The 14,079-nt window shown below is 46.0% G+C and overlaps 1 protein-coding gene across 1 annotated transcript in view; it reads left to right on the top strand.

Moving 5' to 3' along the window:
• Positions 1 to 14,079, top strand: part of DNAH11 (dynein axonemal heavy chain 11) — a 420,238-nt gene that overhangs the window by 238,802 nt on the left and 167,357 nt on the right. Inside the window, exons 52-54 of the mRNA XM_082257534.1 lie at positions 10,753 to 10,946; positions 11,214 to 11,376; positions 13,131 to 13,254. Of these exons, the coding sequence (XP_082113660.1) occupies positions 10,753 to 10,946; positions 11,214 to 11,376; positions 13,131 to 13,254 (481 nt within the window). The remainder of the gene's footprint in view (positions 1 to 10,752; positions 10,947 to 11,213; positions 11,377 to 13,130; positions 13,255 to 14,079) is intronic.

The raw sequence follows: 14,079 nt of genomic DNA, 5'->3' as shown, positions 1-14,079 counted from the left end.
AGAATGATAGAAGAGCCGATTACAGATATACACAGCGGAATGACTAAAGGTGACCATACTGGATCGAAATTCGACCGGTTCAGCAGGGATATAGGGTATAGGTAGTCTGGTTATATAGAAGTAGATTTACTGATCAACTTCTGTACAACCAGCTTGTTGGGTTTTCTTTATCGTACATCACGGGACACAGAGCAGCCATAATAATTACTATCTGGGTTATATGCCACCTATAGGTAATTTTGACACTGGCAACCAAAAAGACAGGAAGTCCCCTTCTGTATAACCCCTCCCATACAGGAAGTACCTCAGGTTTTCGCCAGTGTCTTAGAGGTGATGGTCATGGTTGGAGAAGCTCTCGATATTTTTAAAGAAGAAGAAAAAAGATCATGCTACAGTCCCGGTTAAGATCTCTGGATTGGCAGTCCGATCCATCTGAAACTGGAAGACTAAAAAGGTGCTACCTTAGCCTCGGTAAAGGGAAATGAGGTATTGCCTTTAATGCGACCCTCTTGGGCACTGAACTGTGGGATCCAGACCCTTGGTAAGACTAACTCCAAAGACATTCTGGCAGGATGCCCTACAGGTCCAAGGGAGTGGCCCCAATAGATAGGGGAACCCGGCCCTTGAAGGTCGACAAGTGACAGAACCTGTCATGATGGGTGAAGATTGGATTCCAGAATCCTGCGGCGGCGGCAGTGGTAAGTTCATTTTAATTATGATGCAGTGTTACCTTCTAATTTAACAGATACCAGATGCCATGTTTTATGTCTCCACTAGAGGCTGTATGTGTATTCAGCTGTGGCATACGTACCCCCAATGCTTGGCGGGCAGCGGGACTTTGTACATCCTGCCCGCGCATCCGCTTACTCTCCAGGGCTCAGGTTCAGGGAGCACCTTTGGTGACTATCCCTATGGCTGGAGATCGCGCACGCAGGTTCAGCCTATTTACATACACGAGCGTGCACGTAGAGGTGGAAGGGGGGGTGTCCGTGACATGTTGGCGTGCATGTAGCATGCCCCACATGCGAGGCATTTGAGGAGTGTTCCCAGGATTGTGAGCTTCTGTCAGAAGCTGGATAGGACACAAAGCAGTTGCAGCTGGGTGCGTGAGTCACTGTGGGTGGATGTTTACAGGCACTCACCAGTTCTGTTACTTTGGGATAACTGTGCTGTGTGTGATAAGCTGTTACAGCTGGGCACAAGCTTTGAGTACACTAGTGTGCCGCCGTCAGGATTGGAAGATCCTAGCCGTGTATCCTCTGTGTTAACCTCCTCTGAGAGGACAGAGGCGACTGGCCAATCTGAGCCTTTACTGTTGTCAGGCATAGTAGTGCTTCTGTCACTAAGGATGATTTGGCATCAGCTTTAGCTGGCCTTGAGGGAAAAATTTCTGGCATGATTGCTTCAGTGTCACAAGGAGGGAGGAAATGTGATAGATCCCCCTCACCTGAGCCTCCCCCCCCCCCCGTTTTAGTTCAGGATTGGGGAGGATTTGGAAGAAGTAGCTGTAAATGGCTTAGAAGAAGGCCAAGCAGAGAATTCCACTTCTGGGGAGTCAGGGTATGAGGAACCATTCTCAGCCTCTGAATCCCAGAGATTGTTAATTCAGTCTCTCACTGAAATGGTCCAGTCTGGATTTAAATTTCTGAAGTCTCTTTTGCCTCGTTACGCCCTCCTCAAAACCCTCAGGCTTTTCCCTTCCATCCGCTTTTAGAGCAGATAGTATATGCTGATTGGGATCATCCTGATAGGATTTTTATTCCTCCCAAAAGGTTTTCTTTGATGTATACTATGGAGGAAAAATTCACAAGAAAATGGAGTATGTCTACAGTGGATGCTGCTATTTCTTCTGTAAACAGAAATTTAACCTGTCCTGTAGATAATGCCCAGCTTTTTAAAGATCCAGCTGATAAGAAATTGGAATCTTTACTAAAAGCTTCCTTTGCATTAGCAGGGTCTGCAATACAACCCTCAGTGGCGGCTATAGGAGGTTGTCAATTTTTGAAAGACTGTATTAAACCAGTGTCCAGGAGCGTTCCTTCTCAGGGAGAGTCTGCTGAAGATTTAGCATATTTACCTTATGTGTTTTGCAGTAAATGCTCTTAAGGATTCCATACAGCAAATGTCACGGTTTGCTGTTCTGTCCATATCAGAATCCTGTGGCTAAAAAGTTGGTCTGTGGAATTACTGTGTAAAAAATTGCTAGCTTGCTTTCCCTTTCATGGGGAGCGCCTATTTGGTTATAATCTGAACAAATATATCCAAAAGATTTTGGGGGGGAAGAGTGCGCTTCTACCAGTTAAGAGGAGAAGTAAACATCCTTCTTTTAAGGTGTCTAACTCAGATTCCCAGTACTTCTAATCCCAGGCCTCAGCCATCTGGATCTAGAGCCAAGCCTTCAGGTCAAGGGCAGAAGAAACCCTGGACCCAGAGGCCTACCAAGCTTAGCTCTAAATCTACCTTATGAAGGAATGCCCCCCACTCAGTCGGGTGGGGGGAAGCTGCTACAGTTCTTGGAAGCCTGGGTAGAAATGATTCAGGACAACTGGGTTATTGCCACAGTCTTGCAGGGGTACAAACCAGAATTTCGGGTGTTTCCTCATCCTCTGTGTGTAAGGTCAAACATACCTGCAGATCCTCTAAAAAGAAGATCCTTCTTTCTCGCTCTGAACAATCTGAGGTCTCAAGCAGTGATTACAGAAGTTCCTGGAAGACGAGAAATTCAGGGCCTTTTACTCAAAACCTTTGTTTCGCAAAAACCCTAGCTCCAGTATTGGCTATTCTAAGGTCTCAAGAGAAAGCAATGGTAGGATACCTGGACTATCTATTACTTATAGACTGGTTGGCTTCTACTCTAAGTCAGAATGTGTTCTGGGCAGTTCAGTTCTTAGAACGTCTGTGTTGGATTCTGAATTTGGCAAAGTCAACGTTGCAGCCGGTTCAGAGTCTAGAGTATCTGGGTTTCCTTGTGAACACAGTCCAGGCAAATGGGTTTTTGCCCCCAAGAAAGGTCGTAGCCCTGAAGGATCTGGTTCAGATCGTAAGAGGGAAAAAGTATCCTTCTGTACATCTTTGTATGAGGTTGCTAGGGAAGATGGTGTCCTCATTTCTAAGCAGTTCCTTATGCCCAATTCCATGCCAGACCTTTACAGAACAACATTCTGTCAGCCTGGAGCAAAAAGAGTCATACCCTAGATTGCCGCATGTCTCTAGTACCGAGGGTACATAAGAGTCTAAGTTGGTAATTCGTAGCCAGGATGTCAGAGAAACCTTCAGCTGCAGACTGGTCGTCACATGACAAGCACCACATGACTTCCACATGACTTCCTGGCTGCCTATAAAAGCTGAGCAAGTGCTCAGAGGAATTGCTGGTTTGTCTTTCAGCTTCCTGTACCTGAGTTCCTGTTTCCTGTGTGATCGTTTACCTGCTGTGACCCGGATTGACCCTGACCTACTCTGCTCTTCTCCTGGACCCGACCTTGGCTTGTTTTACGGACTTTGCTTTTGCTTACCTGTGTTTGACCCTCTGCCTGCGACCCGGATTTACCTTCAGTCTCCTGTGCCTTGACCTTCTGCTTGTGACCTAGTCTTGTCTCCTATCTCCAGTGCCTTGACCCTCAGCCTGTGACCTGGATTGTCTGCTTACCTGTGTTTGACCCTCAGCCTGCTCCGGACTTTTACTGCTGGATCCTGATCAGTCTCTGCTCCAGCTCTACAGGACCTCCACGCAAGCTCTACCCTGCCTGCTGGTAGCTTGTGCCTCTTTGTGCCATCCACCCTCTGTATCACCTCCAGAGGGGCGGAGTGCGCTTAGTCGCAACAGCGAACCGCTCTCGGCATCTCGGCCTCGGTGAGTACCTCTATTCTGATAGTACAAACCAGCCATGTCAGAGGCCGACAGAGCGCGTTCTCCTCTTGAGATCCTGTGCCAGCAGGTCACAACCCTCACTGATGCAGTCCAGAAACTGCAGGAAGGCTATGCCCAGATTGACGGTCGTCTCCAGCAACTTTCAGGGTCACCTGCATCAACAGCCGCAGCCCCTGCGCCCACCAGCGGAGCCTCCTCTTCTCAAGTTGCATCAAGCCCCACAATGATCATGGCTACCCCTGAGCCCAGGATTCCCACACCGGAGCGTTTTTCAGGCGATCGCAAAAAGTTCCGGGCCTTCAAAAATGCATGCTCCTTGTACTTAGCCCTTCAGCCCAGGACTTTTTCATCCGAAGTAGTTAAGGTGGGATTTGTCATCTCCCTGTTGACCGAAGAGCCGCAGGCCTGGGCCCACAGCCTGATGGAACAGAGGAGCTCTCTTCTGAATTCTTTGGACCTTTTCTTTGAAAGTATGTCTCAACTATATGACGACCCCCAACGCACCGCTACTGCAGAAGCCGTGCTACACTCCCTGTCTCAAGGAAAGAGACCAGTGGAGGACTACACTGCTGACTTTCGAAAATGGTCAGCTGACACAGGGTGGAACGAACCCGCTCTTAAATACCAGTACCGCCAGGGGCTGTCAGAAGCTTTGAAAGATGAGTTGGCCAGGATTGAAACCCCTGCCACTTTGGAGGATTTAATCCAATCCGCTACCAAGCTAGACAGGCGCATGCGCGAGCGGCGCTCTGAGCGCTCCCAGGGTCCTCGACCTAGTTGGATGCTCCCTAAACCTTCTCCCGTTCACCCATCCTTTCCAGTGACTCCTGTCACCTCTGCTCCAGAGGCTGAGCCCATGCAGCTTGGATTGGTCCGTGCTCCTCTTACCCCTGAAGAGAAGCAACGACGGCGACAGGCCAATCTCTGTCTGTACTGTGGGGGAACTGGACATTTTCTGCGTACCTGCCCCGTGAGACCCAGTAAGTCACGCTCGCAGTTTTTCATGAACTTTCAGAACCCTGGTTTATCCCAGACTTATGTCACCCTCTCTGTCTCCTTACAGCTAATGGAAAAGGAAGTTCATCTACCAGCAATTATTGATTCCGGAGCCTGTAGTTGTTTTCTAGACACTTCACTGGCCCAAAAACTACACATTCCACTGCAAACAAAAGAACAAGGCCTCCAAGTCTACCTGGCTGATGGGTCTCTCCCTCGCTCTGGATTTGTCACACAACAGACAAGGCCCATCCTTGTCACCACGGACTCCGGCCACCAGGAGCTTCTAAGCTTTGACATCATCTTCTCCCCCATGTTCCCCATCATTTTGGGGCTCCCCTGGCTACAGGCACATGAACCTGACATCAATTGGAACAAGAAGAAAGTCTCCTTCTCCTCTCCCTACTGTTCCCAGCATTGCCTTCCTCCAGGTCCAGCCGCCTGTTTAACCGTAGCACCTACACCTGACAATCTCCAGCATGTCCCTCCGGTATATCTTGAATTTAGAGATGTCTTCGATAAACAAAAAGCTGATTGCCTACCACCTCATCGGTCTTACGACTGCCCCATTGATTTGCTACCTGGTTCTGAAATACCCTTTGGCCGCATCTTTCCTCTATCAGAGACTGAACTAGCGGCTCTTAAAACGTATATTGATGAGAACTTGGATAAGGGTTTCATTCGTCCATCATCTTCACCGGCCGGAGCCGGCATCTTCTTTGTGGAAAAGAAAGATGGTTCCCTAAGACCATGCATAGACTATAGAGAACTGAACAAAATAACGATAAAAAATCGCTATTCTCTTCCACTTATCCCAGAGTTGTTTCAGCGTTTCCGGTCTGCCCGAATTTTCTCCAAGTTGGATCTGCGAGGTGCCTATAACCTCATCCGAATCAGGCCTGGAGACGAATGGAAGACTGCCTTCAGGTCCAGGTTTGGACATTATGAATATTTGGTAATGCCCTTTGGGTTGTGTAACGCCCCGGCCACATTTCAGCACCTGGTAAACGACATTTTTCGAGAATATCTGGACAATTTCCTAGTTGTTTACCTGGACGACATTCTTATTTTTTCTGCCACCATTGAGCTACACCGGGTTCATGTAAAGACAGTCCTTGCAATTCTCAGGAGACACAAATTGTACCTTAAAGCAGAGAAATGCGAATTCGAAAAATCTGTTGTGCAATTCCTAGGCTTTATCATTTCTACCAACGGGGTCACAATGGATCCACAGAAGGTCAAGGCAATTCAGGAGTGGCCGGCTCCAGTAGACAAAAAGGGGGTACAGCGGTTTATCGGATTCGCTAATTTTTACCGGAGGTTTATCGTTGGCTTCTCATCCATTGTTGCACCCATCACCCAACTAACCCGCCAACACAGTCGTTTTCAGTGGTCCCAAGAGGCCCAGGAAGCTTTTACCAAGCTCAAAGCCCTGTTCACCTCTGCACCAATCCTACGGCATCCGGATCCAGCCCTGCCATTTGTGTTGGAGGTAGACGCCTCGGAAACCGCCACTGGAGCCATCCTCTCCCAGAGACAGGGCCCCAAGGCTCTCCTCCATCCTGTAGCTTTCGCATCTCAGAAACTAAGTTCCCCGGAAAGGAATTATGATGTGGGAGACCGGGAGCTGTTGGCCATCAAGTTCGCTCTGGAAGAGTGGAGATATCTGTTGGAGGGTGCTTCCCATTCCATCATGATCTTCACCGATCATAAAAACCTAGAATACCTCAGGACAGCCAAACGCTTAAGACCCAGGCAAGCCCGGTGGGCCCTCTTCTTTTCTAGGTTCAACTTTCATATCTCTTATAGACCTGGCCTTAAGAATGGGAAAGCAGACGCACTCTCCCGGATGTTCCCTGAATCTCCCCAGTCAACGGAACCTAGCACCATCTTATCTCCACAAAACTTCCTTCTGCTCACAGACACTGATCTTATGACCACCATCAAGTGGGCATCCAGCCATTGTACTGACCCAGAAATATCCTCCTTGGAGAAACGAGATGACTTGTTCTGGTCCCAAGGAAGAATTTTTGTCCCACCGGAGGCTAGACCCATGACGTTAAAGTTGCTTCATGACCATAAACTGGCTGGTCACTTTGGGACTCAAAAGACTTTGGAATTGGTTGCCTGTTCTTTTTGGTGGCCTGGTTGGAGGCAGGACTGTAAAAAGTATGTCCTCTCTTGTATTTCTTGCCAGCGCAGTAAAGTGGCTAACACAAAATCTTGGGGATTACTTAGACCTTTACCCATTCCAGAACGCCCATGGGCTGAAGTTTCTATGGACTTCATTGTTGATCTTCCTCCCTCGGAAGGTTTCACCTCCATTCTGGTTGTTGTCGACCGCCTTTCCAAAATGGCACACTTCTTGCCCATGGTGGGCACCCCCTCTGCTTTGGAGACAGCTAACATTTTTATCAAAGAAATAATAAGGCTACATGGAGTACCCGACAGTGTTGTTTCTGACAGAGGGGTTCAGTTCACCTCCAAATTTTGGAAAGAACTTTGTAAAGCACTACAAATAAAGGTCTGTCTCTCCTCTGCGTATCACCCTCAAAGCAATGGCCAGACAGAGAGAACGAACCAAACTCTGGAGCAGTATCTCCGCTGTTTCTCTTCTGGCTCCCAGGATGACTGGTCCTCTCTGCTACCCTACGCGGAGTTCGCGTATAATAATTCAGTTCATTCAGCCACCAACCAAACGCCCTTCTGGTCTAACTTTGGGTTTCACCCTTCTTTCCTTCCAAACGCTACCCCTGAATTATCTGTTCCTGCTGTCCAAGATCGCATAGCCTCCATCCAACAGAACTTTCAAAGGATTCAGGAAACCATGCAAAAGGCCCAGGATGACTATAAGAAGTACTACAACAGGGGAAGGAAGGAGAACCCAGTTTTCAAGGTCGGTGAGGAAGTTTGGTTATCTTCAGCTAACCTCAAATTACCTTTTCCCTCACGGAAGTTGGGCCCAAAGTTCATAGGGCCGTTCAAAATCAAGAGGATGGTTAACCCTGTGGCCTTTGAATTGGCCTTACCCAGCTCTTACAGGATTCATTCTGTCTTTCATGCATCCTTACTGAAACCAGTGATTCCTAGCCCCTTCCCGGGAAGAGAGGAGCCGCCTCCTCCACCGGTCCAGGTGGATGGAGAAAATGAATTTGAGGTTGAAGCCATACTGAACTGCAGGAAGAGGGGTAGACTTCTCCAATACCTAATCAAGTGGAAGGGGTACCCACCTGAAAACAACTCTTGGGAACCCTCAAGAAACATACACGCCCCTCGCTTGATCCGAGCTTTTCATGTGAATCACCCGGAGTTGATGTCCAGTTTGGGCGTCCAGAGGCCGCCCCTGGGGGGGGGGGCACTGTCAGAGAAACCTTCAGCTGCAGACTGGTCGTCACATGACAAGCACCACATGACTTCCACATGACTTCCTGGCTGCAAGTGCTCAGAGGAATTGCTGGTTTGTCTTTCAGCTTCCTGTACCTGAGTTCCTGTTTCCTGTGTGATCGTTTACCTGCTGTGACCCGGATTGACCCTGACCTACTCTGCTCTTCTCCTGGACCCGACCTTGGCTTGTTTTACGGACTTTGCTTTTGCTTACCTGTGTTTGACCCTCTGCCTGCGACCCGGATTTACCTTCAGTCTCCTGTGCCTTGACCTTCTGCTTGTGACCTAGTCTTGTCTCCTATCTCCAGTGCCTTGACCCTCAGCCTGTGACCTGGATTGTCTGCTTACCTGTGTTTGACCCTCAGCCTGCTCCGGACTTTTACTGCTGGATCCTGATCAGTCTCTGCTCCAGCTCTACAGGACCTCCACGCAAGCTCTACCCTGCCTGCTGGTAGCTTGTGCCTCTTTGTGCCATCCACCCTCTGTATCACCTCCAGAGGGGCGGAGTGCGCTTAGTCGCAACAGCGAACCGCTCTCGGCATCTCGGCCTCGGTGAGTACCTCTATTCTGATACAGGAATTTGGAGAGTGGGAAATCCTTTCTTCCAGTAGTCTGGAAGGTGGTGACTTCAGATACCAGTCTCTCCAGCTGGGGAATAGTTCTGGAGAAAACCACTGTCCAAGGGAAACGCTCCTAGTTAGAAAGGAGCTTCCCCATCAATATCCTAGAAATCCGAGCGGTTTGCCGGGCATTAAAGTACTTTACTCCCAGACTTCAGGGTTGCCCCGTCAGGGTACAATCCAACAATTCCACGGCTGTGGCCTATATCAACCATCGGCTGGGCACCAAGAGTCAGTCAGCCCAGAAGGAGGTGGGTCACATCCTATCCTGGGTGGAATCATTTGTTCCATGCCTGTCGGCCGTTTTCATTCCAGGAATAGAGACCTGGCAGGCAGACTTTGAGTCGCCAGCAGATGTTTCCAGGGGAATGGTCCTTAGATCCTGAAATCTTTGCATTAATTTGTCAATGCTTGGGAATCCCGGATCTGTTGGCATCCAGGTTCAACAACAAGTTGAAAAAATTTGTGTCTAGAAGCAGGGATCAGCTCGCAGTCAGAATGGATGCTTTGGTGACTCCCTGGGAGCAGTTCTCCCTGATCTATGCCTTTCTGCTGATTTGGCATATTTCTCTGGTTCTTTTAACCAGAAAGTTAGTCTTTTTGGCTGTAATAACTTCAGCTAGAAGAGTATCAGAGTTAGCGGCTCTTTCTTGCAAGGAGCCATTTTCGATCTAGATATCAAGATAGGGTGATTCTACATCCACACCCAGGGTTTTTTCCCAAGGTGGTGCCTGCTTTTCATTTGAATCGGGACATTATACTGCCTTCCTTCTTTCCAAATCCTCAAACAGCAGAGGAAAAGTTGTTACATTCTCTCGATGTAGTACATGCATTTAAGGTCTATTTGAAGATGTCGGCTCAGATTCTGAAGACCGACTTTTTGTTTGTGCTGCCAGAAGAGCCCAGGAAAGGGCAGGCAGCACCTAGGTCTACAATTTCTCAGTGAATTCGCAAGGTCATTATCTAGGCGTATGGTTTAAAGGGGAAGGTTCCACCTTTTCCAGTAAAGGCACACTCTACCAGAAGAGTAGATGCTTCTTGGGCTGTTCAACATCAAGCTTCTATGGTTCAGCTTTGCAGGGCTGCTACTTGGTCTTTAGTACATATGTTCACAATATTCTATCAGGTGGATGTTAGGACCCGGGAGGATTCTGCATTTGGCCGCAGTGTGCTGCAGACAGCTATGTAGATCTTTTCGGTCTGATGGCATTTTTTTTATATTTAGTGCCCCCCTCCCCTCAAGTGCATTGGTTTGGAACGTTCCAGATACTAATTATTATGGCTGCTCTGTGTTCCGTGATGTACGATAAAAAAAATTGGATTTTTCCTACAACTTACCTGTAAAATCCTTTTCATGGAGTACATCATGGGACAAAGAGGTCCCTCCCCTCTTGTCTGGGATGTTTATTGCTTGCTACAAAACTGATGTACTTCCTCTATGGGAGGGATTATATAGAGGGGGTCTTTTTGGTTGCCAGTGTCCATTTACCTATAGGTGGTGTATAACCCAGATAGTAATTATTATGGCTGCTCTGTGTCCCGTGATGAACTCAATGAAAAGGATTTTACAAGTAAGGTGTAGGAAAAATTAAATTTTTCTCGAACAACCAGTGCCCCTGGCTATAGCCAGCAGCACTGATCAGTGTAATTTGATGGTGGGGAAGTCTCCCCACTGTCAGAATACAATAACTCAGTGGGAGGATTCAAGGAACCTTTTGCTTTTATATTTAAACACTTTTTTATGGATTAACAAATTGCTCTCTGTGCTTTTATTTACGTCATTCATTTAGAAATCAGCATACTGTTCCCAAGTCATTGAAACGACTAAAGTAATAGACCTGGCAAAATCAGAGAACTGTCTTTTTTTGTGTATCTTTATTCTAGGGTATAGAAGACACTGTCTTGTTAAAGCAGCCTCTTATATTTTGTCATTTTGCCAATGGAGTTGGAGAGCCATCTTATCTGCCAGTTCAAGGATGGGATACCCTTAGGAAAACACTTGATGAAGCTCTAGACAGCTACAATGAGCTGAATGCAGCGATGAATCTGGTTTTGTTTGAGGATGCCATGCAGCATGTGTAAGTCATGGACTGATATACCTGAAAAGAAAAAAAACTATATATTTACCCAAAGCCTTAGATTGGACATGTGTAGTACACATTCATTTTCTTTGCTCAGTTTAACCCAATAAACCTAGACCTTGGTAAACAGGTGATGGAGTGGGAGGGTCTGGCCAGTAATGTAGATACGCCTACCAACCCCTTTGCTAGGACATTGTGTGCGCTTCACCATGGAATATATTTAATGTGTACATCTGTACTTTTTTGCTGCTATGTTTCCTATAGGTGTCGAATCAGTCGCATCTTGGAGGCTCCCCGGGGTTATGCACTGCTGATTGGTGTGGGCGGAAGTGGGAAACAAAGTCTGTCTAAACTAGCTGCATACATTGGCTCTCTGGAAGTTTTTCAGATTACACTGAAAAATGGATATGGTATACAAGACCTTAAGGCAAGGACACTAATCTACGTGACTGTTGTGACAATTAATCTGTATTATAAATAGAACTACAGTATGCTATAGTTTTGAAAGGACTTATTCTTTTTTTATTATTTTTTTTTATGAAAATGGATTAAACAAATTCTACAATTCTATTCTATAGCTACAGTGACCTTTTAGCTGTAGGCTCAGATAATTTTTGTGTAGTAGTTTAAAGCTTAGATTCTATCTGCTTTGCCACGATCCTCAGACTTCGTGCACAGGATTCATATAAGTTTCTTTTTATTTTTTCATCTCCCCAACCTGCAGTCTGTATTGCAGACATTCATCAACCACCCTCTCCACCTGTATTGTCTCGGTTGCTGGGACCATCAACATCCTAGCTACCGATCAAGTACTTGCCCTCCCATTCACAGGGGGTTGAAACTTCCTCTGTTTAGACCTGCTCCATCTCCTGGCTCCCACCTTGCTTATCAAATACAGTTGTGCTTTGTAAGCCAAATTACAGTGGTGAGGGGGACCCGATGGGGGCACTGATGTAAAGGGAACTCTAATGGGGACAGTGATTATAACAGGAACTCCAATAAGGACTCTGATATAAGGGGGATTCTGATGGGAACACTGATGTAAGGTTGAGATTCTGAAGAGGGGATTGATGTAAAGGGGGATTCTGGTGAGGGGGGGCACGGATGTCATGGAAGATTCTAATGGGGATAATGGTGTAAGAAGGGACTTTGATGGGGAACACTGCTGTAAGGGGGGATTCTGATAGGGGCACTGATGTAAGGGGGGGGGGATCCTGATGGGGACATGTACAGTAGGTAAAGAGAGGCTTTGATGAGGACAAATTTGGGGAGTGTTCTGATAGGGACCTTGATATAAAGGGAGATTCTGATGTATTTGAAATATATGTAAAATCTTTGTTTTTTTAAATAAAAATATGATAAGGAATTTTTAAAACAATATGGGTTAGCTAAAGAGACAGCACAGCAGGCACTGATTTCTTTGTCTGATTGAAACCTCTGTTTTAGCCATCTTATAAGGGATGATCCACTACTGGAATGTTCATTGGAGCTCCAAGAAAAACTTCTCAAGGCACAGATGAAATAGCTAACTATATAAAAAGCAGACTACCACACCACCTGCTGGCTGGATAGAAGACTTTATAATAACTTTCAATGTTTCATAAGTAAAAGATCAAAGCAATGTATATGAAACCACTACAGATTCCCTTGAAGTTCTTAGAAAACCAATATGCCTTAAATATATTTGAAACATTTTTACACTATCAAGCTTCCCTTTAAAGCAACCCAAAAGCAACCCAAAAGCAATCATGCTGTGCAGCATGTAGTAAGCAAGAGCAATCCGTTTCTAAATTTATGGAGTCAGGCGACACACAATCACAATTGGTTTTCATATTCTTGGTGATGGAGGGCAGAGCAGGGAGTAAGACAGAGAAGGAATTTTACAAGTACCATCTGTAAACACATCTCTAAATGATTAAAAAAAACACTCAACGCTACTGTATTTTAATGGACTACTCATGTATAGCTAAAACATAGCTGTAATATATTTGTAGATTACTGACTACTTCCCCTTTAACACTTGAATGAGTCTGACATCTTCCTTCCTTGTGTAGAGGCCAGTGATGATGTATAGAGCCACAGTGCAGGTGGACAGGCTAGCACAAAGCTGATACTCTTTTGTTTTTATACCTACATCAACATTTCCAGCAAGTATAAATGATTGCCTCTTTCCCTTTACAGGTGGATCTTGCCAATTTGTACATCAGGACGGGAGCCAAGAACATGCCCACTGTGTTTTTGCTGACAGATGCCCATGTTCCAGATGAACGCTTTCTTGTTCTGATTAATGACTTGTTGGCATCAGGTGATTACATCAACACATTTCTTGAAGGGTTTTTCTCCCATTGATAAATTGACTGTGGATACGGTGAACTTTTAGGGAAGAAGACACAAAGCAGTCTTCAGAAACAAGATAACCTTGTGTTGGAAAACTTAAATGAATCTGTAAGCAGAAAAATATTGCAATTAGGCTAAGCTTAAAGGCCAGCTCTATCTATAACTTATATTTTAGTTCTAGATGGGGTCCCACTGGGTCAATTTACCCACCAGATTTTGTTTTCCCTTCCCACAAGACCATAATGACAATTTCACTCTGTGGCAGCTATACTGTACAATTCTGACCTAAGGACAGTCCACTCAGGGAATAACAACATTTGGCTTATCATTGGTCACAGTATTTTGGCAAAATTGTGATGACTGGTGGGGAAATTTCATCTCCAACAGACTTTAGAAGCCAGGGTGGTATTCAGCTTACTAGTAGCCATTAACAATTATAATATCCGTTTTGTGGGTAGTAGAATAAACACATTTGAGACTGTATGGCAAGGCAAATCCATTTTGTAAACAGCAATAATTTGGGTCTGCAACGTTCATACAGGCTTCTGAAGTCTAAATAGAATGGAATTGATCAAAACTGGAGCAGACAGAATCTGGAGCAGCATACATGGCAACCAATCAGCTTCTATCTTCAGCTTGTTCAGTTAATATTTAAAAATGAAAGATAGAAGCTGATTGGCTATCATGCACAGTTGCGATAGATTCTGGCTGCTCCAGCTTAAATAAATTCTCCTCTGTAACTATTGGAAGTACACTTTCATGGGGTTCAGTGTAAAGCAATTTACAGCTTACC

This window comes from Pelophylax lessonae, assembly GCF_965119305.1.
Source record: "Pelophylax lessonae genome assembly, chromosome: 5".
NCBI lineage: Eukaryota > Metazoa > Chordata > Amphibia > Anura > Ranidae > Pelophylax > Pelophylax lessonae.
This window is presented reverse-complemented; position numbering and strand designations above follow the sequence as displayed.